The sequence below is a fragment of the Phocoena phocoena genome, chromosome 7 (assembly GCF_963924675.1).
Source record: "Phocoena phocoena chromosome 7, mPhoPho1.1, whole genome shotgun sequence".
NCBI lineage: Eukaryota > Metazoa > Chordata > Mammalia > Artiodactyla > Phocoenidae > Phocoena > Phocoena phocoena.
This window is the reverse complement of record NC_089225.1, coordinates 59,256,050-59,277,067: the sequence shown is the minus strand read 5'-3', so window position 1 is coordinate 59,277,067 and position 21,018 is coordinate 59,256,050. Positions and strand designations below refer to the sequence as shown.

Sequence of the window (21,018 nt, the reverse complement as noted above, 5' to 3'; positions counted from 1 at the left end):
TCTTCTTTCTAAGCTTCAATATACTTATCTGTAAAATAGGGATACATGTCCTCTTTATGTGGTTTTGAGAGTTGGTTTGTGTATATCTGAAGTACTTAGAACAATGCTTGGCATATATAGAAAGCCCTTAATAGATGTTGGCTTACAAACAGGTATACCCTAGCCAGTTCTGAAGAGCTACAGATACTGCTTTAATTATACCTACTGTGTGTGCTTTGTTATACTGTTCAAAGTTATACTGTTATACTGTTCAAAGCTAGAGTAATGAACCTCATGAGCAGGGTTTCATAGCATTTAAGATTCTAACACCAACTTTCAATCAAGGCTAGAGGTGGCCTCTACTATCCAGTTAGCTGGGCTGCCTCTAGGCTGGGTGGTCTGTGATTGTACTTTGTTGGGTGAAATAGCCTGACTGCTCAGTGAAGCAACAGCCATGTTGTTTTTTGTCCTTTGGAGGCTGAAAGTAGTAGAGCCGTAAATGCACTGGGCAGCCCAGTGCTGCCAACTGCTGTCTGAACCGCAGTACAAAGTTTGATGTCTGTACACACTGTGTCTGCTGGCCTTCATATCCCAATTCCCTTTCTCTGTCAGTTTTTCCAGTCTCCATCTCATTATTTTCAACACAGATGATTTGTTAAATGGAAACTGATTTACATTTCCTACCTGTTCAGACTTTTACAAAAACTAAAGTTGTAAATCAGAAAAATTGCTTTTGACACATGTGTGGTTAGGAAAATATGGACATGGTAACCTAAGCCTAGCCTTGTAATATAAATCAAAATAACCATTCCCTCATTGTACAATTCTCCCCATATCTTAGAACATATTACCTTCCATCCTCCCCTAGAGCCACATTTTTTGGTTTGTGTTATTAAGAGGGTTATTTACGATTTCTCAGGAGTGAGACTAGTGGGCACTACCCCTTTCCCAGTTCTTTTGGCAATCTCTTGCTTCACCCACACAAGATTACCATTTGCTAGGACTTGAATTTACTAATTTGTTCATACCTCAGGAGCTAAAACTCAAGTCAAGAGGAAACTGTTTTGGGGCTTCCCTGGTGGCACAGTGGTTAAGAATCCGCCTGCCAATGCAGGGGACACGGGTTTGATCCCTGGTCCGGGAAGATCCCACATGCTGCAGAGCAACTAAGCCCATGAGCCACAACTACTGAGCCTGTGTGCCGCATCTACTGAAGCCCACGCGCCTAGAGCCCGTGCTCGGCAATGAGAAGCCACCGCAACAAGAAGCCTGCGCACTGCAACGAAGAGTAGCCCCCGCTCACTGCAACTAGAGAAAGCCTGCACGCAGCAACGAAGACCCAACTCAGCCAAAAATAAATAAATAAAATAATTTAAAAAAAAAAAGAGGAAACTGTTTTAATAAGTAACCACAGACACAGAAGTAGCGAGAAATGATGGGGAAAAGATAATCCACTATAGCGAAGACCAAATGAAAGGTGATATTTCACAACTGCTAGGTTGACAGTTTAACTTGGGTTTTTTTTTCCCCTGTAAACTGGTATTTGCTAAGCAAGTTTAGGGAAAAATTCCACATGCTCAATCATGTTTTCCAAACTCCACTTCTCATAATAAACCATTGGCTTGGAGTGCTTGCTCTAATTTCTCTATTCCATTAAATAAGTGGGATTTCTTTTAATTCAAGAATGTTAATGGGCAACATTTGTTACTTTGTTGTTAGTGACCTCTACCATCACCAAATTGTTAATAATCCAAGTAATAAGTGATTACATTGGATAGCTGTTTGTAGGTGATTTAAAAAAAAAAAAAAAAAAGATACATATGTTGAATAGAATTAACTGCCCTTCCAGAACTTTGGATCTGTGTTCCCATTCAGATTTTATTTGTAATCTCCCTACCCCCCACCATTAGCAATGGCATAATGTAAATTATGTGATATCTGCCATTTTAAAACTATTTTAACCATGGTCTCTCCTTCCTTTTTTGTTTTAAACATAGGACATGGATTTGATTGACATACTTTGGAGGCAAGATATAGATCTCGGGGTAAGTCGAGAAGTATTTGACTTCAGTCAGCGACGGAAGGAGCATGAGCTGGAAAAACAGAAAAAACTTGAAAAGGAAAGACAAGAACAACTGCAAAAGGAGCAAGAGAAAGCCTTTTTCGCTCAGTTACAACTAGATGAAGAGACAGGTGAATTCCTCCCAGTTCAGCCAGCACAACACATCCCATCGGAAACCAGTGGATGTGCCAACTACTCCCAGGTACAGGGTACTCAGTTCTTGGGAAGGTAAAACATCTGGATTTGAGTTCCAGCTTTGCCTTTTACTTCATGAACTTATTAAGTCAATTTCCCAACCTCAGCCTACTGATGAGTTCAGTGCCTGACTGACTGACCTCAGTGTAAGGATTAGGAAGACATAAATTACATGGAAGAGCTTTGTAAGCTATAAAAACATTATGTAATTGTAAGGATCAGATAGCTGCAACAGTAGTGACAGTAGTAGGACTGTTGTAGTAGGGATTATTCATGTACTGTGACAGGTACTGTTCTACTAAAGTACTTGAAATATTGATTGATTTAATCAACAATTATGAGTTAATTACCATTATCCTACTTTATCTACAGATGAGCAATTGAAGCCCAAAGAGGTTAAATAACTTGCCCAAAAACTGGGCAATAAATTGGGGGGTAGGGGCCAAGATTTGAAACTAGATAGTCTGGTTTGATTCTGTGCTCTTTACTATACTAAACTGACTTCTGAAACAAGAGGAATGTTTGACTAAAACTAGACTGTAAACATTTTATGAACACGGAACAATTTTTTTCTTCCTGTCTTTCCCTTTTATGCAGGTAGCCCACATTCCCAAACCAGATGATTTGTACTTCGATGACTGCATGCAGCTTTTGACAGAGACATTCCCATTTGTAGATGACAATGAGGTATTAACATTTAGTTAACAGCAAATCTCCACAACTATACATAACATATCGTATATTGGTCCCTTTGATGTAGCTCCATTTAAAAAAAAAAAGGAAAACTATTTCAGGAGCAAATTTTATCAAGGAAACCTTAGCCTATAGGTAACTTTATGATTTGAAAAAAAAAAAAAAAAATGACACACCTCCTTCCCCCACATAATACAAAACCAAAAACGTTTACTCCTGCATAGCCAGAGGGATGGGTGAGCATAACCGTGGAAACAAGTTAACTCTCTTGTTATAGGTACTTAGAAATTTTGGTGAGTAAAAATCAAGCTGGGTAGTAAACCAAGACTTTTTCGGTTAACAATTTTAATGTTTATTGTCTGAAGCACTATACTAGGTATTACATACATATATACAAATTAAATTCTAAAGATTGTTCTTACCCATTTTGACGTTTACCTTCAAATGCATAGGATAAAGCAATTAAGCTAGTAAATGTGGAGTCAGCTGGGCAGGACAAAAACATTTGTTTCATTATATAGAAATAGGAGTCGTAAGTCCCCATTATAAGTAGAGAAATACAGAACTGCAGCCAATTCCAGTCTAAGATGTTGTGATGGCCTTGGAGCATACCCATCCACTGCTGGTGGCAGATTCATGTAGATAAATGCCTTCTCAATTTTAGGTTTCTTCAGCTACGTTTCAGTCACTTGTTCCTGATATTCCCAGCCACATCGACAGCCCAGTCTTTATTGCTCCTAATCAGGCTCAGTCACCTGCAGCTGCTGTCCTTCACTTAGCCACTGCTGATTTAGACGATATGCAGCAGGATATTGAGCAAGTTTGGGAGGAGCTATTATCCATTCCAGAATTACAGGTAACTAAGATCTAATATAATAAATACCAAAGATGCTATTTTATATTCAGTCCCTTTAAATTAGTCATTCCAGTTATTTATTATTTATATGCCACCTACTTATAGGAAGGATTGGAGGGTGCTTTTAAATTAGTCATGAGAGCTGCCCATGCTCACTTCAGTGAACTTTTGTTAGTTAAGTGGACTGGATGTCTTGAGGGACAGATCAGGTTATAAACCTGAAGTCTGATCTGGGAACTCTGAAAGTAATACATATGCTTAGGCATAAGTATCTGTTGGAAATGGGAATTACCTCTGAATTCTAGAAGAGCCGGGTGTGAATGGGGGTGGGGAGAGATTACCATCAGATATGGATTATCAGCTATTAAAAATAGCTTAACCTTGACTTAACATAGTATAAACTTCTTTTCCATGCAGTGTCTTAATATTCAAAGTGACAAACTGGCTGAGACTAGCATGGTTCCAAGTCCAGAAACCAAACTGGTGGAAATTAACAACAATTATCATTTCTATTCATCAATCCCCTCACTGGAAAAAGAAGTAGGTAACTGCAGTCCACATTTTCTCAGTGCTTTTCAGGATTCCTTCAGCAGCATCCTCTCCACAGAAGAATCCAGCCAGTTGACAGTGAACTCATTAAATTCAAATGCCACAGTAAATACAGATTTTGGTGATGAATTTTATTCTGCTTTCATAGCAGAGCCCAGTACCAGCAACAGCATGCCCTCCTCTGCTACTTTAAGCCAGTCACTCTCTGAACTTCTAAACGGGCCCATTGATATCTCTGATCTATCACTTTGTAAAGCCTTCAACCAAAACCACCCTGAAAGTGCAACAGCAGAATTCAATGATTCTGACTCTGGCATATCACTGAACACAAGTCCTAGCATGGCATCACCTGAACACTCAGTGGAATCTACCATCTGTGGAGACACACTGCTTGGCTTCAGTGATTCTGAAATGGAAGAAATAGATAGTTCTCCTGGAAGTGTCAAACAGAAGGGTCCTAAAACACAGCCAGTAAGGCCTTCTGGGGATACAGTCCAACCCTTGTCATCATCTCGGAGGAACAGTGCTCCAGTGTGTGATGCCCAGTGTGAAAATACACCAAAGAAAGAAGTGCCTGTAAGTCCTGGTCATCGAAAAACCCCATTCACAAAAGACAAACATTCAAGCCGCTTGGAGGCTCATCTCACAAGAGATGAGCTACGGGCAAAAGCTCTCCATATCCCATTCCCTGTAGAAAAAATCATTAACCTCCCAGTTGATGACTTCAATGAAATGATGTCCAAGGAGCAATTCAACGAGGCTCAACTTGCATTAATTAGAGACATACGTAGGAGGGGTAAGAATAAAGTGGCTGCTCAGAATTGCAGAAAAAGAAAACTGGAAAATATAGTGGAACTGGAGCAAGATTTAGATCATTTAAAAGATGAAAAAGAAAAATTGCTCAAAGAAAAAGGAGAAAACGACAAAAGCCTTCATCTACTGAAAAAACAACTCAGCACCTTGTATCTTGAAGTCTTCAGCATGCTACGTGATGAAGATGGAAAGCCGTACTCCCCAAGTGAATACTCCTTGCAGCAAACGAGAGATGGCAATGTATTCCTTGTTCCCAAAAGTAAGAAGCCAGATACTAAGAAAAACTAGATTTGAGCAGATCTGACCTTTTCTGAGCTAGTGGGGTTTTTTTGTTGTTGTTGTACTGTTATACTAAAAGCTCCTACTGTGATGTGAAATGCAGAAATACACTTTATAAGTAATTCTATGCAAAATTATAGTCAAAACTAGTGTAGAAAATATAAAACTTTAAGAAGCATTAAAATAAGTTATCAGTATGCTGAATCAGTAGTTTCACTTTAACTGCAAACTTAATTTCTTAAAACACCATTGGGGCTAGTTTCTATATACATGTAAATACTACAAAAACTCCTTATTTATACTGTTTTTATCTCATTTGTTACTTTCGTAGATTTATATGATACATCTGGCTAAAAGCAAATTGTTGCAAAACTAACCACTACGTACTTTTTTAAATAAATACTGTATGAACAAAAAAATGGCATTTTTTATATTAAATTGTTTAGCTCTAGCAAAAGACAATTTAGTTGAAAAGCTGGTACTAATAAAGGAATATTATGACCATTAAATTATGTCTTTGAAGTTCATTCACAATCTTTTATGACAATAATATGGAAAGCACTACACTAAGTTGGTACAGGAGATACAGGGAAATGGAGTGTATCAAAAAGATTTTCTCGGGCTTCCCTGGTGGCACAGTGGTTGAGAGTCCGCCTGCCGATGCAGGGGACACGGGTTCACACCCTGGGTCTGGGAAGATCCCGCATGCCGCAGAGCGGCTGGGCCCGTGGGCCACAGCCGCTGAGCCTGCACGTCCGAAGCCTGTTCTCTGCAACGGGAGAGGCCGCAATGGGAGAGACCACAGCTGTGAGAGGCCCGCGTACCGCAAAAAAAACCCTTTCTCTTCAGCAGCAAATATATCTCAACTAAAAAAAATGCTCTATATACTTTGACATGAAAACACCGGTTCTTTTACTCCTATCAAGGTATATGCCATACATTTGAAGGTGTGGGAGAACCATCCTACTAACAGAGCATTACAGACACAGGAAGTTGGAAGGCTCTGAGGCCTGTTTGAGAAAATATATGGCTTAACATGCAGGGGGAGAAAAAGGGTGCCTGAGTAGAAAAGCACACGGCACAGATCCTTAAGCCTTCATAACCTTTGCTTTTACCTTGTGGAGAACTACGGGCAGTGTTAAGTAGGGGTAACATCTAAGTTAAAAGTTTCCTCTGCCTTGTGTGTCGGCAGTAGTCTAAAGGGTAAAGGTAGGAGACCAATGGGGAGGCTCTGAAATATTCACATGGAGTATGGTGTCTTGGTTTAGAGTGATAGCAGAAGTGAGAAGGCACTGGATTCTGCATGTTTCAAAGGAGGAACTAAAAGGATTTTCCAATAGAATGGATGCAGAATGAAGGTAGACTCAAGGACTTGAACATCTGAAAGAACTGAGTTGCCCAGAGATGGTTAAGACTGTGGCTAGAAGATTTAGGTGGGAAAACCAGTTCACTTTGGGACATATCCAGTGCTTAAACATGTAAACAGCAGGTACAGTAGCAAGGCCCCTCAAAATTTTGAGACTCTGCAGGCCACCCAAGAAACCATTCACAACACTGATCATTTTCTTCGTTTGGTCAGATATTCACGTCTTGCTTGGTTTCATTTTGAAGTGGGTAAATGGAAGTCATCTGAGGGCTCAGCATGTTTAAAATAAGCACTACGTGCAGGTTATTCACCAAAAGTCCTATCAATCCATCAGGAGCAATATAGTGTACAGGTCCACAGGCCCTAGAGCCAGACTGCCTGGGCTGCTACCATTTTCCAAGAATGACCTCCAGTGAGGCAAAGCACCGAGGCTGCTTCATCTGTAAAGCAGGAATAAGTATGCAGTGAATTACTCCACAAGAAGCACTGACCCTAGCTAATAGTAAGCACGCTATAAATGAGACCTTTTTCTTCAGCCTTTTATTAGCATGCTTTTTAGTTGCAAGTGAAAGAAACTAAAGTCAAACCAGCTTAATAAGAATTTGACTCAGCCGACTGTAAAGTTCAGGGTTGAAAACGACTTCAAGGACTATCTAGGCATTCAAATGTGGAGATTCTGTGATCTGTCCTGTGTGGTCAAGAATTCCTTCCCATAGTGGTGTTTTAGAGATCCCTGGAAGACATCACTTTTTCAACCTCAGAAGACAAAAATCTCATCTCGAATAAAGTGCCCTTAAAATTATGGGTGGGAGTGATGGCAATCTGTTAACAGCAGCCCCCATCTGGAGCACATGGAGTTAACTTGCACCTACTACTATCTACTCCCCCCCACACACAAGGAGGAAGAACACCTAGGCAGACCAGATTTCTACCATCATGAAACCAGATGCCTTCACTCACACATTCGTTAGTCAAACTTCAGAACTTTGCAAGTTGAAGATAACTGACCACAACCTTTCAGTGCCTAAAAATTACTCTTAAGTACTATACATGCTGCATTACATTGAACTAAAATTTTAAAATCTAACAAATCCTGACCCATGACTAGAAGATTTCACCTCTTGATCATGAAATGTTTATCTGACTCCTCAGATTAAACTTGGCTCTCCAACTGTTAAACTTTACTTGAACAGTTCCTAATTTTAAAATGTGTACCTATGCCTTTTACATTGAGGTACACCCTATTAGAAATCTTAACTGCATGACACTGCATTTGTTATATAAAATTCTTGCCGAGATTTTCTTGAAATCTGTGGAGTAGCTGCTCAAATGTACCTTATAATACTTCCATACCCATTCTTCTAAGTCTCAGAACATATACAAAATATTCTCATTTTTACTTTAAAGATATTTATCAGGCCAATTCCAGCTTTTTAACACTTTGAGAACTGGAAAAAAATTAAAGACAAGAACTTTAATCCTACGTGGAGGAAAAAACCTCCCATTGGTATTAACTTTGTCACCCTTCAAAATTTAGGCATCGCTTCAGCACATTTTTAGAACAGTACTCATGATTATTACCAAGAATACTATCTTTAGGGACCATGGACCTAAGAGCCAGCTTAAGCTCTTTAAACGCATTATCCCATTTAACAACCTTCACACTTACGAGAGCAGGTAATATCAGATTGCTGTTGCCAAGCATCTCAAAATACCACTTAACCATCACAACTTCTAAGTTAGAAGTCAGACACACCACTAGCCTTACCTGATACTTAAGAGTACATATTACCGAATCAAACCTGATTTTTGGTTAACTACCTTAAAAGTAACATTTAACGCATATAAAAAAAAACATTCTAAGAGGTGTGCTACCATCACCAAACTGCCAAGGGGAGCATGGCATAAAAAAGGAAACCCCAGACAACCTGATCAAGGTCACGAACCACCGTGTTAGTTCTGAACTTAAACTTTTTCCCGATAGGCAAAATCTGGCATCTCAAACAAAATCCTGATTGCATTTTTCTGATACCTACTAAATAAGGATATTGAGTAGAAAACTGAGATTAAATCCAAATAACCTATCAGTTCTTTTGATGCAGTTTACTCAACATTTGTTGGTGGAATAGACTAAATAGACAATGTATTTTTAAAAATGAAAATTCCGTGTATTCTAATTTTCAGATATAGTTGATATGATACAATTTTTCATCTTTGTGATAAACCCTTATTAATTGTAATGGCTATACACATGGATGTAGTGAAACTTAACCATTTCTCATTAAGCTGTCCACTTCCTTATACATAACACTATCCACATTTATTACCAGTAAATTTCAGAAGTAAAATAGTACATACAGGTAAATCCGTTATTTCCTAGCTTTCAGTACCATGCCCACTTAACATCTACCAGGTGAATGCAGTTTAATGCACCCTTGCCATTATCTGATTGAAAATATATTAAGCAAAAAATGGCATGTATTACCTATTACCTTGCTCTTTCCCCAACCCTTGGTACTTTTTATTCAGTTCCAAGTTTAATTAACCTAGTGTATTTACAGGACCCCGCTTTTGCAAAACACTAATCCTCCAAAAAAATTTTAATTGCAGTTTGTAATGACTACATGGGAGATTCCAAATTTATCTTGTTGCCTGAACATTTTGCGGTTTCATTTAATGTATTTTCACTCTGAGAAAATAAAGATAAACGTTATTTTACAACTCAAGCATTAAATTGGAATTATAAGGCACTTACAGCTACACAGAATACAAGCAAAATGTGTCAAAATCCTAAAATCCTCACATGGCTTCAATTCACAAAGCATTTCACATGTTAACAGCTATCAATGCTATGAACCCAAATAAGTGTGGTATGAAAATTAAAAAAAAAAAAAAAAAATCACATCAAAACCATACCTCACAAATTTGTCAAAATTTTTGGGGGGGTGTGCTGCCCAAAATACCTTAGTTCCCCAACTAGGGATTGAACCGGGGCTCCCTGAAGTGGAAGCACAGAATCCTAACCATTGGACTGCCAGGGAATTCCCTCAATTTGTCAAACTGACACATTATCACTTGGGTTAAACTGCATAACGATAGTTTACTACTTAATTTTATTAAAGTTTTCCCCGACCCACCTTCACACCACAAAATGCTCAATTGCCTTTCTCAAGATTAAGAAACCAAGTACCTCCAAAAACAAAAAACAGAGTACCTTCCAACATTTTGAACCCTCATTTCACCATTCTCCCAAATTACCATTCACATAATTGTCCTTACCCACAATTTTTCTCCAAAGTTAGTTCACTGACTCACCGATCACCCAAGTATCTCATGTATTCTGTCCTTTAAGAATTAAATCCTTAAGTGGCAATAAGCTTTTTCCCCACACCTACTTCTCATGTGATCTGTTTTCCACTGAATAAAATCTACATCCTTTTAAATCAACTGATAATGCGAAGGCTCATGCCAAGTTTCCTGTTTTTTACTTACTGGTAAAGTATGCAATGTCCACCTATACAGCATTTAAGTCACATGAACACTGTGAAGTGACAAAACAACACACACATTTCTAAAAATATTTTAATGAAAAAGTTCTTTCTGTAAACATTTCATTATACTACAAATGAAACATTTGAATCCATTACAGACCACCTCTTAAGTCTTATAAATCAGAGTAAAACATTGAGATTTAAAAGTAATCTTGAATATTTATAGGCTAACAATCCTTACATTACCCCTGCACATTAGCATGCTTACTCACTACTTTGTGACATCAATTACTGGAATTCCAAGAGATACTGGCATTTAATTAGAAATGTTTCAAATGGTGACTTATATATTAGAACTCTTAAAACCAAGTGTATTTCAACTGTTCAGTTCCTTAACAAACGGTCTTTGTTACCAGATAGTTTTTGTTCTTTAGGACATGAGTGTAAAATGAGCTTTTTCAGAAGAAATGTAGTGTGGGAAGCTGTAACCTGTGAGTTGCTTTGACAAAATGAGTTAAGGTTTGCCTTGACCATTTTTCCCTTGTACTTCCTTCGTTTACTGGTGTTATGACTTAAGAGCATCGTATTTTTCAGAAATGACAGTGGAACTACATTTAAGTAAAATCACTTTATTTCATAAAAGAGATGGACTGCAAAAGAACAATGCCTTTAAAAAGAAAATATTTCCTATCTTAGGAAGTCTGCTTCATTAAAAACCATGTTGTAAACAAAAATTATCATTAAAAGGCTATTTACCTTATTCAACACTTCATTCTATGGTGGTGTGTAGAAATTCAGTCCTGATTTAGATAGATACAGAAAGAGACCCAACCAGTTATTTTCTGAAAATAAAATCTGTGGCAACCTAACTGCTCCTGTATATAAATAATTTGACTTACTATAATTTAGAAACTAGTTTTATTTTAACCATCTGTCCCCCCCAAAGTGTTATTTTTTTAAAAAGTGAATTAACATCAAACCTCAAATTTTAACAAGCCCTTTGGGGGCAGCAATAATAGCCCTTATGAACAACCAGCATCTGATTTGTGTAGTAATTGGGTAATATTTTAACTATTCTTTGGGAAAGCTTGTCTTAAAAAGGAGCTTTAGTGGAATTAGGCCCCCACTGCCTCTGATTAACAGATTAAACACAAAGAAACCTAAAAAAGAACCAAAAGTTTATCCTATTAGTCCAAATAATTCCCTGAAGTCGTATGTGAGAGAACTTATTTATGTATGAGGCCACTTGAACGAAGACCATTTTTATATCTGTATGATCTGACAGTTTTGAAATTTCATTCCAAGATTTTCTTTTCTCTAGAATGAGTACCGAAGCGTAATGCTTCTGTTACATGTCATGCTTATTACAAAAATTCTTTAAAAAAACCTGGTCACTCTTTTGTCAAAAATTGACTTTATCCTAAAGACACCAACAATGAATTATATATATCTGACTCAAGATGAACACTCACGGTTACTGCAGGGAAAATTTTAAAACTGTTTAAAATGTGTTCGATGTGGTTCCAAGATAAACTTTTCAGCTGAACAATTTTGCCAATGTATCTAATAGTTTTAAAATATGTAATATAAATTTATAGGGAAACAAATGGTGTCATCAGGCTTTAGTGTAAGCTACAAACCTTACCCAGCCAGAAACCTTCGTATTTAAGATGGTAGGAAAGACATTCCTCATTTAGGCAAGTAGGGTTCTCATTCAACCTGCAAATCAAAAAAATTACTCTTACCTTGCTTTACAAAAAATTACTCTTTAATTAGTGAAAAAATTCAAATTCAAGCCTTACCTAATGCTTATTGCCCTTCCTTGCAGGTCTAAATGCTAGACCTAGTGACTGTGGCCAACTATCTCTCATTGGTGTTCCAAAAGGCGAAGAGCTCCTTCCTGCTAGACTTTCTTCGATATTTCAGTTGTAATAAGCAGATTTAACTAGCTTTTGGAAAGTTGCTCACTATCACCATAGTATCTTATGCCTTCACTTCTCTGTAGTTGAAGCTCTTGCTGCTGCCTTGTCATTCTTTATTTATGCTGACTTGTCCATACTCAAAAGGCTGCTGAAGTCCTGTCTTAGTGAGTCTCCTTTGATCCACACTGTGCTTAAAAAGCACATCTTAGGTCCTTTAAAGCTGGTTAAATCGCTCTCCTCATGGCTTAACTTTTCCACACTGTTCACAAGAACTAAGCTAATACAACTTATAAACAGGTCACATACACAGATTTCACCTGCTTATAGGTTGCAAACATCAACTTACTGACAATATTTTCACTATTAAACTAGTTCCAGAACACAGAAAGTTTGTTAACAGTACAAATTAACCTCATATGCCATTAAAGGATACTGTCAAGGTTGTGTCAAACAATTTCACAAACATAGAAACAGGAAATGTTAATCTCCCCCATTCCTTCAACCTTTATTATATGAATAAAAGAACTTGAGACAATTTAGCTTAATTTTAATAAAATGTTTCCCAAGCATTATTTTGACCAGGTACCCAGGTTTAAGTTATGAACATTGACAGTGTCCATTTATATAACCAACACTTGAAGTTGTTAAAGACTTAACCATTTTCTAATAATTAGCCTATTTTCTACACTGCTTATTCACATATGTCCATTAACAAATGGAATGTCTGTTACATTTATTGGTTTGTGAGTGTTTTCTGGAAAACTGCAGTGTCTGTGAAGACCGATTTCCATGCTGGCATTGCATGCATCCAAATATTAATGCACAGAGGCACAGAATTAGAGCAACGAGAGCATATTCAAACACTAGCACGCCCCATCCCCCCTTTTATTGCTTGTTTTGCTTAGTACTTCTTAAAACAAAAATAAGAATCTCAAATTTAACGTTCAACTACCGAAGAAATAATAACAGCAGGGCACATACTTAGGGCTCGAATGAAATTTTAAGCACTAGCTGGCGCAAAACAGTAGACATTGGTTTATATATATATATATATATATATATATATGACCTTGTTGTCGAAGACTCTTCTCAACCAGGGTCTTCCAAACAAATTGTAAACTCATACCAACATGACTTAGGTTCAAGCATACACATGGAAATAACAGTGTGTTCTTTGGGATTTTTAGTGAGTATAAACTCTGACTATCCAAATTTGAATTCAGGTCTTGAGGAAGTGAAAAGCTTGTTTGTACTAAGCAACTGTGCTACACTTCTACTGCAGTAATCACTTGGGATGATTATATCTAGACTATTCTTGGTTTCATCCAGTATAATGCAGAGGGTACAAACAGGAAAGCATGCCAGCCAGTTAAGGGTTCAACAATGCATGATTTTTATTCTCTTGCTCTGAGAGCTTGTATCAAAAAAATATATATTAAACCAAGGAAAATAACTGAAGATTTATGGGCCTCTTGTGCTTTAAAAAGGAAAAAAAGAAGGTAGCCACTAATTCGCTCAGATAGAGCAGGCTTAGTGGTCCTGTATTTTGAAGATTTTAAGAATGTTTCTTAAGGTAGGAGGAAACGGAAAACATTCACTATCCCTTTCCAGAATTTAAACAGAGGGCAGGAGACATTCTTTACACCCAAATAGAACTATGGCAGCAGTTCACATGTGACCAAGGTGAATGTAGAATGGAGATGTTCTAAACACAGCTAGGACTCTCAGCAAAGCTAATACACTAAAATCATATGATTACATTTTGAAAGAAAATGCACAAAAACCAAATAGGAATTTTGAGATTTTTCATTTGAAGTAAATCTTAATGCTATTAAATTCACAAATATGCTAATTTAAATACCCAATTCTATTATCTAAAACACACATTGCAAACATACAAATATCTATTCTCTCCACATGTCAGAGCCCATTCATTTCATGGTTTGGAAATGGGGAGAATAGATCCCCTTAAACTGCAAGTCAGCAGGTGTTTCTTTACAGTTAACTTTAGCAAAATTCATACAAAATAGTAATTAACAATGATCTTCTTTACTTGTTAACTCACAAGGAAACACCTTCAAAACTGCATTTTGTTAAAGTTTCTGTACTAAAATGTAGAAAAACTGAACTACACAAATATTGAAAAGTTAAAAATTCCTTAATTTTTTATTCCTGGTACCACTACCACAATTTACAGGGCAATATACCTGATGTAATGAAAAGAAAAAGAAAAAGACAAAGCTACAACAGATAAAAGACCTCAGGAATGTACATCTAATTGACACTACATTGCATTAATCAATAGCTGCACTTTTTGCAAACTGTGGCTATGACAGTCCTGAACAAGAAGGGTTTCCTGTTTAAGCTGCAGTAACTTTTCTGACTATGGATCATCGTTCCTTCTGTGGCAGATTTTTACAGTTCCTCTAATGCATTTGGGACGACTGTCTCAAAGTAACCTGCAGCTTTCCTGACAACTCCTCGCTCTCTCTCCTGCTAAGAACTGTAGCCTGTTGAATAATACAGGATAAAAAAATTATTACACTCAGTGAACAGTTCCACATATTCTTTATCATCATGACAAAAATTTAAAGATACCTACCCTTTCCTTCTGAGTTTTTAGAACCTTCTGCTACCATATCCACCACTTCCACCACCAGATCCATAACCACCTGGTAACATACAAAGATTTTAAAGAAACATATGAGTTTTTAATTTAAAAGGCTATGAAAAATTTTTATAGGAAAAAAAAATTATTTACCACCATAGGGACTTCCCGAGCTTCTTCCACCAAAACTGCCCCCCTTCATGGGTCCATAATTTGATTGCTGTTGTCCACTATAATTTCCAAAATCATTATAGCTCCCACCACCACCATAGTTACCTGAAATTACAAAGGTTTTATTTGTGGCTGACCTACACAATTATTTTCCTATTTTAATATATGTACTCGTTATCTTTTGACAATCGTGGCAGCATGTGCTCTGACACTTACACACAACGCTTTGAAAAGAGATTTTACAGAGCTACCAAACTCTTTTCACTACAGAGGCCCACTAGCAGGCCTCAAACATAGGCAGGAGAGGAAAAACAAAGAGTGAAAGCTGGCTCAAAAGACTATGTATTTAGACAGCTACCGTATTTTGTTTATATTAGATGTTACACCCTAGCACATTCTCTCCTTCATACCACTAAATAGCATCAAAATTGTGTTTGATTCACCGTAATTCTGATACCATTTAACTTTTAAATCAATGACAAAAAAGCATTTCAAGTTCACTGTTAAGAAAAACCTGTTGTTGATACATCAATACAGTTCAACAAAACTCAGTGCATTCATAACAAAGTTCTTTATAGCATTGTGGAATGATGCAGAGCTGCTTAAGAGTCTGCAACACACCTGACATATTAAGACTCAAAGTATTTTTGTCACCTAGACTCCAGATGACACCCAATTCAACATGTCTGCACATTCAATTTACAGTTCCCATCTATGCAGCTTAAAAGTACCTAGAGTTAACTAAAATTCAGGCAACAAACATTACCGATAAATGTCCATTTCAATACAAAAATAAGAGTTGAATACACTTTGCCAATTTACTAAATTGCCAGCAAAATAAGAACCGTTTAATTTCCCACCATTTGAGTATTTTCTATTATAAAACATTAAATTTGACCAAATGCTGTTTTAACATGTTTTTAAACACCTGTAAGAAACTATAAAAACTACTGAATATTCAAAACAAGTGAAAGTCTACCACCTCCAAAATTTCCTCCTTCATTGTAACCATCATATCCTCCACCACCGCCACCATATCCACCACCTTGGTTTCCATATCCTGGTCCACCACCACCATAGCCTCCTCTACTACTGTAACCAGGACCACCGCCATAGTTACCACCTAGAACAACAAATTGGGTTGTCAGACAAAAATATAAATGTACAGAGGGTCAAGTTATTGAATGCTAGTTTACCGTACTTTTAAGCCCCCAGAAAACAGGTCAATAAAATTGATTTAACACTCTAAAGCCTGGTAATACCTGGCTAATAGAACAGCAAGAATCTGGGCTAGGAACAATTAAGATGAATGCTTAAATTTTTGATATTAAAAAATTGCCTCAATTTTTAAAAATCTCACTAAGGAAAATAGTGAACAGTCTCCTCTGAGACCTATAATTCCACCTCAACTGCTAGTACAATAAACCTTATCAGCCAAAAAGAACTAGGTAATGTTAAATCTTTAGGGCTTTAAGGTCTACTTTTCCATGATATTAGTTTAAAAGCACACTTTAATGGTCAAGCCACACAAGTTTTAAATTAGGAAAATGTAAACAAACACTTTCATTCTTAATAAAGTATAGAAACAAAATCAAAATATCAAACATTAAAAAACATACCGTCGCCTCCAAATCCATTATATCCACCATCACCTCCTCCATAACTACCTCTGCTGCCACCACCTCCACCACCATACCCTCCTGAAAAAAAGCAAAGTGTGAATTAAACGAATATATTCAATTTACCAATAACACTTAGGTAGACACGTTCTTAGAAATAAGGTAACTGTCCTACCTCTTCCACCAAAGTTTCCACCACGGCCAAAGTTACCTCCACCACCTCCAAAGTTTCCTCCACGACCCATAAAGTTGCCAGATCCACCTCCACGACCTTCAAAACAGGCAGGAAAGTTCTTTAAGAACCTTACAAACATTACTCATCTCTATTTTGTATGTATATATGGTACTACTCACCTCTTTGTGATCCAGCAGATTGCATTTCTTGTTTAGAAAGGGCCTTTTTCACTTCACAATTATGCCCATTAATAGTGTGGTATTTCTGAACTAAATTTTGTTTAATCAAACAAACAAACAAAAGTTATTTGATGTTTGGAAAAGCACACATAAATGATATCCTTTATCACTATATAACTTATTAAAACATCAAAAAGGTAGTGACTTTGAGTAGTGATAAGGGAGTGTTCTGGGACGTTAGTAACATTTATTTCTTGATCCAGATGCTGGTTACACACGTATAGTCACTTCATGAAAACTAAACCATACACTTTATATGCTATTATTATGCACAATACAAAAGTTATAAGCAATTTAGCAAGTTTAGTAGAGAGCTAAGAAGCCATTTCTGCTTTCTCATTCAAGTTCTGAGAAACTGCTACTTACCAACAATTTTATCAACTGTATCATGATCATCAAAAGTTACAAAAGCAAATCCTCTCTTTTTTCCACTCTGCCTGTCTTCCATAACTTCTATGGTTTCAATCTTGCCATACTTTTCAAAGTAGTCTCTCAAATTATATTCTTCTGTATCTTCTTTAATACCACCAACAAAAATTTTCTTCACTGTTAGATGGGCACCAGGCTTTACAGAATCCTACAAATAAAAAATATGTAAGTTAAAAAAAAAACCCTCAAAAATTCTGCAACAATTTCACATGTCACAAAACATGGTATTATTAAAATACCTCTCTAGAAACAGCTCTCTTTGGTTCCACTACACGCCCATCAACCTTGTGTGGTCGAGCACACATTGCTGCATCCACCTCTTCAACACAAGAGTAAGTAACAAAACCAAAGCCCCTGGAACGTTTTGTTTGGGGGTCTCTCATCACCTACAAAACAAAAATTTTAAAGCACTGAAACACACCTAAACAGGTCCTCTGCCCTCTTTCAAGAACCTTTTGTTCCCTTAATAACTTACCACACAATCTGTAAGTGTGCCCCATTTCTCAAAATGTTCTCTTAAGCTATCATCTGTAGTTTCAAAGCTCAGACCACCAATAAACAGTTTTCTCAACTGTTCTGGTTCCTTTGGATCATGACCCTGAGAAAACAAACCAATATACTTTAATTATTTCGTTTAGTAGGTAATTGCAAAGATGCACAAGCCTTTTAATCTCCTACAAATAAACTTTTAACATCAAATTCCTGTACCATTAACACTTTCTCCAGTTAAAAACTGGAGTAGGATCACACACATCAGCTGATTAAAGGGACCAAGAAAACCTATAACCAGACTTTGAAATACCAACATCACTTAAAAATTAAATTGAAGACCAAGATAATTCCAGAATCAAAAGTCCCGAAATTTTGAGCTACAACTACAAGCGTCTGGGGACAGATTATTTTAGAAGTGGCTACTGAGAAACCAGTTTCTAAGAAACCAGAAGTGTTGTAAATGCAGTGTTTCATCTATGCCATTTCTTCTCTCGTCTTCCCTCCTGAGTCTACACCCCCAAAAGCATATAATTATAAACCACAAGACTGTGAACTACAACTTAAGAATGGAGAAATTCACCACTTTCAAGCAAATAAAAAGGTGAAAATAAGTGTTTCTCAATGAAAGGCTAAACCAGCATTTCCCCCCCCCCAAAAAAACTATGGAAAAAACCAGCCACGTAAAAATTTTCTATTTGCATTTGTACCACGTGCCAAAAATGTTTTCAAAACCAACATTTTACTGGGTCACAAAAAGGGCAGTTTGGACTTACGTTAGGTATACTGTCTGACAAGGAACACAGTAAAAAAGAAATTGAGATTTAAAAAAAATTAAGATATGGCCTGAACTGTTTTACAATTTAACTAGTTCTTTAACAAATCACTTAACTACCACTTAATACATATATGCATTAAGACAACTTTCATCCGAAGTCCTTAAATAGAGGCACTCACATTTACATTCTAAGATCTTCCTGTGTCTTCTAAAAGTAGAGACATTAAGGCATTTAATATGAAAAGACTGTCACATGCCACGAAAAAATGTTAAATGATTACTAGCCTAAAGCGTTTATTCACTTAGTCTCATCTTTTCAAGTCCCGATTAAATACATCTAATTAACAATACACAAAATTGAGAGAAAGAAACAATAACCCACATGAAATTATCCCAAACAAATGAAAAATTCGACTCTGGTTGCAGTCCTCTGAAACAAAATTACAAGAAAGTACAACCTGAGCCGACCCATCAAAATAGGAAAAACGAAGGTGAAAAAATTTCAACTTTCTATTTTACATCCACACTCTATGAGATGGGGCACTTCACCCACATGGAACGAAGCTACGTAAGGACTTTAGCAAAAACGGCAGATCAAGAAGTACTTTATAACAGCAAAATTAAAAAAAAATTATTTTCAACCGAGTGCTCCGAGGAACAGAACGGGACGTAAAATTCTCCTTAGCGATCTTTAAGGCCTGGAAACGCGTTGGGAGAACATCACTGAAAGCACTAGGCCCCAAGCTTCGAGGCCGTTTGCGGCATTCTCTGCTGGGCCGCCTCCTCCCTCTTCCTTCCAATCCCACGCTCTCTCTCCCGGCGGCGGAGCCAGGCGGCGGCCATTGCGTGCCAATGCGCCATTTCGTAACGCGGCAGGGGATCAATGTCAATGTGGCCGCCGCCCGCCTGCTCGCTCGCCCGGATGTGCCTGCTCGTCCCCTCCCCTCCCCCACCGCCTCCTCCCAACTGCTCCCGCCGAGGCCCGCCATGCCGCCCTCGGCCTCGAATGGGAGGCCGCGCGGCCGGCGGGCCAGCTCCCCTCCCGAGGTTTCCCCAGCCACACCGCGCCTCCGAGGAACCACTTGTGCAGCCCAAGGAGACAGCAAGGCTGGCGAGAAGCCCCAAGGAAGCCTCCGAGGCCCGCTCCCCTCCCCCTCCCGCCGCCCGTCTCAACGCAGAGCGCGGGAGGGCCGACCCAGTCCACCCGGCCTCCCCACTCCCACCGAGCCCGGCCCCCCTTGCCGGCCACTACCCAGCAACCCCCCGCTCTCCCCCTAATACCTCCTCCCCCCGGCGGCGACGGCGACGGCCGGAGTCGGGCTGGGGGCGGCCGGGCGGCGGTTTTACCTCCATTTTGAGACCGGACTCGCCTCTTCCAACTCGAGTTCAATATGGGACCGAGAGGAAGAGGCGGGGCTAGCCGTCACGTGACGCGCTTTTCGCGCGCCGCCGGCCTAATGGGGGAGGGGCGAGTTGGGAAGGGGCGTGGCCAGCTGGGCGCGAAGAGGGACTGGACGAGCGGGTTGGTTGGCAGAGGACGGGGGCGTGGCAGGCCCCGGGAGCGCGCGCGCCTCGCTAACTTCCAGTGCGGCACCGCCCTTGCCGCCGTTCGCGCCCGGGCGGCTGCAAGGACGTCAGCTAGGTTTTCGCCAATGGTCGGTGCCCACGTCGGGAGAATGCCTCGTGACCGCGCGTCACCGGAGAAAAAGGCCTGTTTCCCTTTTTTCTCGCGCTTCTTTCCCCTCCCCCATGTGGGCCTTTCGGTCTCCATTATCGAATTCATTTCATTCAAGCGCCTGAGTAAAACCACATTCCCTTCTTGTACTTTAGGGTTGTAAGAAAGCCCTCTCGGCCCCTCGGCGTCTCCTCGCACGTTTCCAAATGGCAGGGCCTGGTGTCCGTGACTGGGATGCCCACTGTGAGGGCCCGCACTGAAAATCCCTGACACTGACATATGTGAATCATGGGCATCTTGGAAAGGCCTCAAAACGTGGTTGAAACACTGAAATTTCACCCTTAATGAGCTGAGGCAAGACTGGTCGAGGTCAGTTAATTAGGTACTCACTGATATCTCAAGAAATCTGTCGGCACTATTTTCTTACACTTATAGTTACTGTGGAAGGAGCCGAAGGAACTGTTCTCGTGGACTGGATTTAAGGAATGATTTACAAGATTGCTAGAAGGAAGACCACCAGATATACTTCCTATTCGCGAGTGATTTTTACCTAATTATTTTCACTTGTGAAGTAAAACAAGATCAAAGAGTTGATCTAATTCTTTCTTGGCCTCCCAAGTGACTTTAAGT

At 38.7% G+C, this 21,018-nt stretch overlaps 2 protein-coding genes across 4 annotated transcripts in view; one reads left to right on the top strand and one right to left on the bottom strand.

The window, feature by feature from the left end:
- NFE2L2 (NFE2 like bZIP transcription factor 2) overlaps positions 1–5,928 on the top strand; it is a 34,344-nt gene extending 28,416 nt beyond the window's left edge. For 2 of the 3 annotated variants that reach the window (XM_065880117.1, XM_065880118.1), the window contains exons 2-5: positions 1,977–2,243; positions 2,834–2,923; positions 3,594–3,785; positions 4,203–5,928. In XM_065880117.1, coding sequence (XP_065736189.1) covers positions 1,977–2,243; positions 2,834–2,923; positions 3,594–3,785; positions 4,203–5,435 — 1,782 coding nt within the window. In that variant the 3' untranslated portion in view covers positions 5,436–5,928. Of the gene's footprint in view, positions 1–1,976; positions 2,244–2,833; positions 2,924–3,593; positions 3,786–4,202 lie in introns of those variants that run through there. The other variant, XM_065880120.1, reaches the window with a different exon arrangement.
- An 8,896-nt stretch (positions 5,929–14,824) lies between these two features.
- Positions 14,825–20,066, bottom strand: HNRNPA3 (heterogeneous nuclear ribonucleoprotein A3). The gene is made up of 10 exons (XM_065880339.1): positions 19,995–20,066; positions 17,922–18,044; positions 17,686–17,832; positions 17,384–17,594; positions 16,958–17,047; positions 16,779–16,874; positions 16,604–16,684; positions 15,964–16,107; positions 14,967–15,089; positions 14,825–14,877 (listed from the first exon to the last, which is right to left on the bottom strand). The coding sequence occupies exons 1-10, from the start codon at positions 20,064–20,066 to the stop codon at positions 14,825–14,827; spliced, it is 1,140 nt and encodes a 379-aa protein (XP_065736411.1).
- Between the last annotated feature and the right edge of the window lie 952 nt (positions 20,067–21,018).

Excerpts from the sequence above, each read along its gene's own strand:
- HNRNPA3 (XM_065880339.1), bottom strand. The coding sequence starts at position 20,066 with ATGGAGGTAAAACCGCCGCCCGGCCGCCCCCAGCCCGACTCCGGCCGT. Across the intron at positions 18,045-19,994 it reads GTCGCCGCCGGGGGGAGGAG|GGTCATGATCCAAAGGAACC; the intron begins GTATTAGGGGGA and ends TTGTTTTCTCAG. Across the intron at positions 17,833-17,921 it reads GCACACTTACAGATTGTGTG|GTGATGAGAGACCCCCAAAC; the intron begins GTAAGTTATTAA and ends TTTGTTTTGTAG.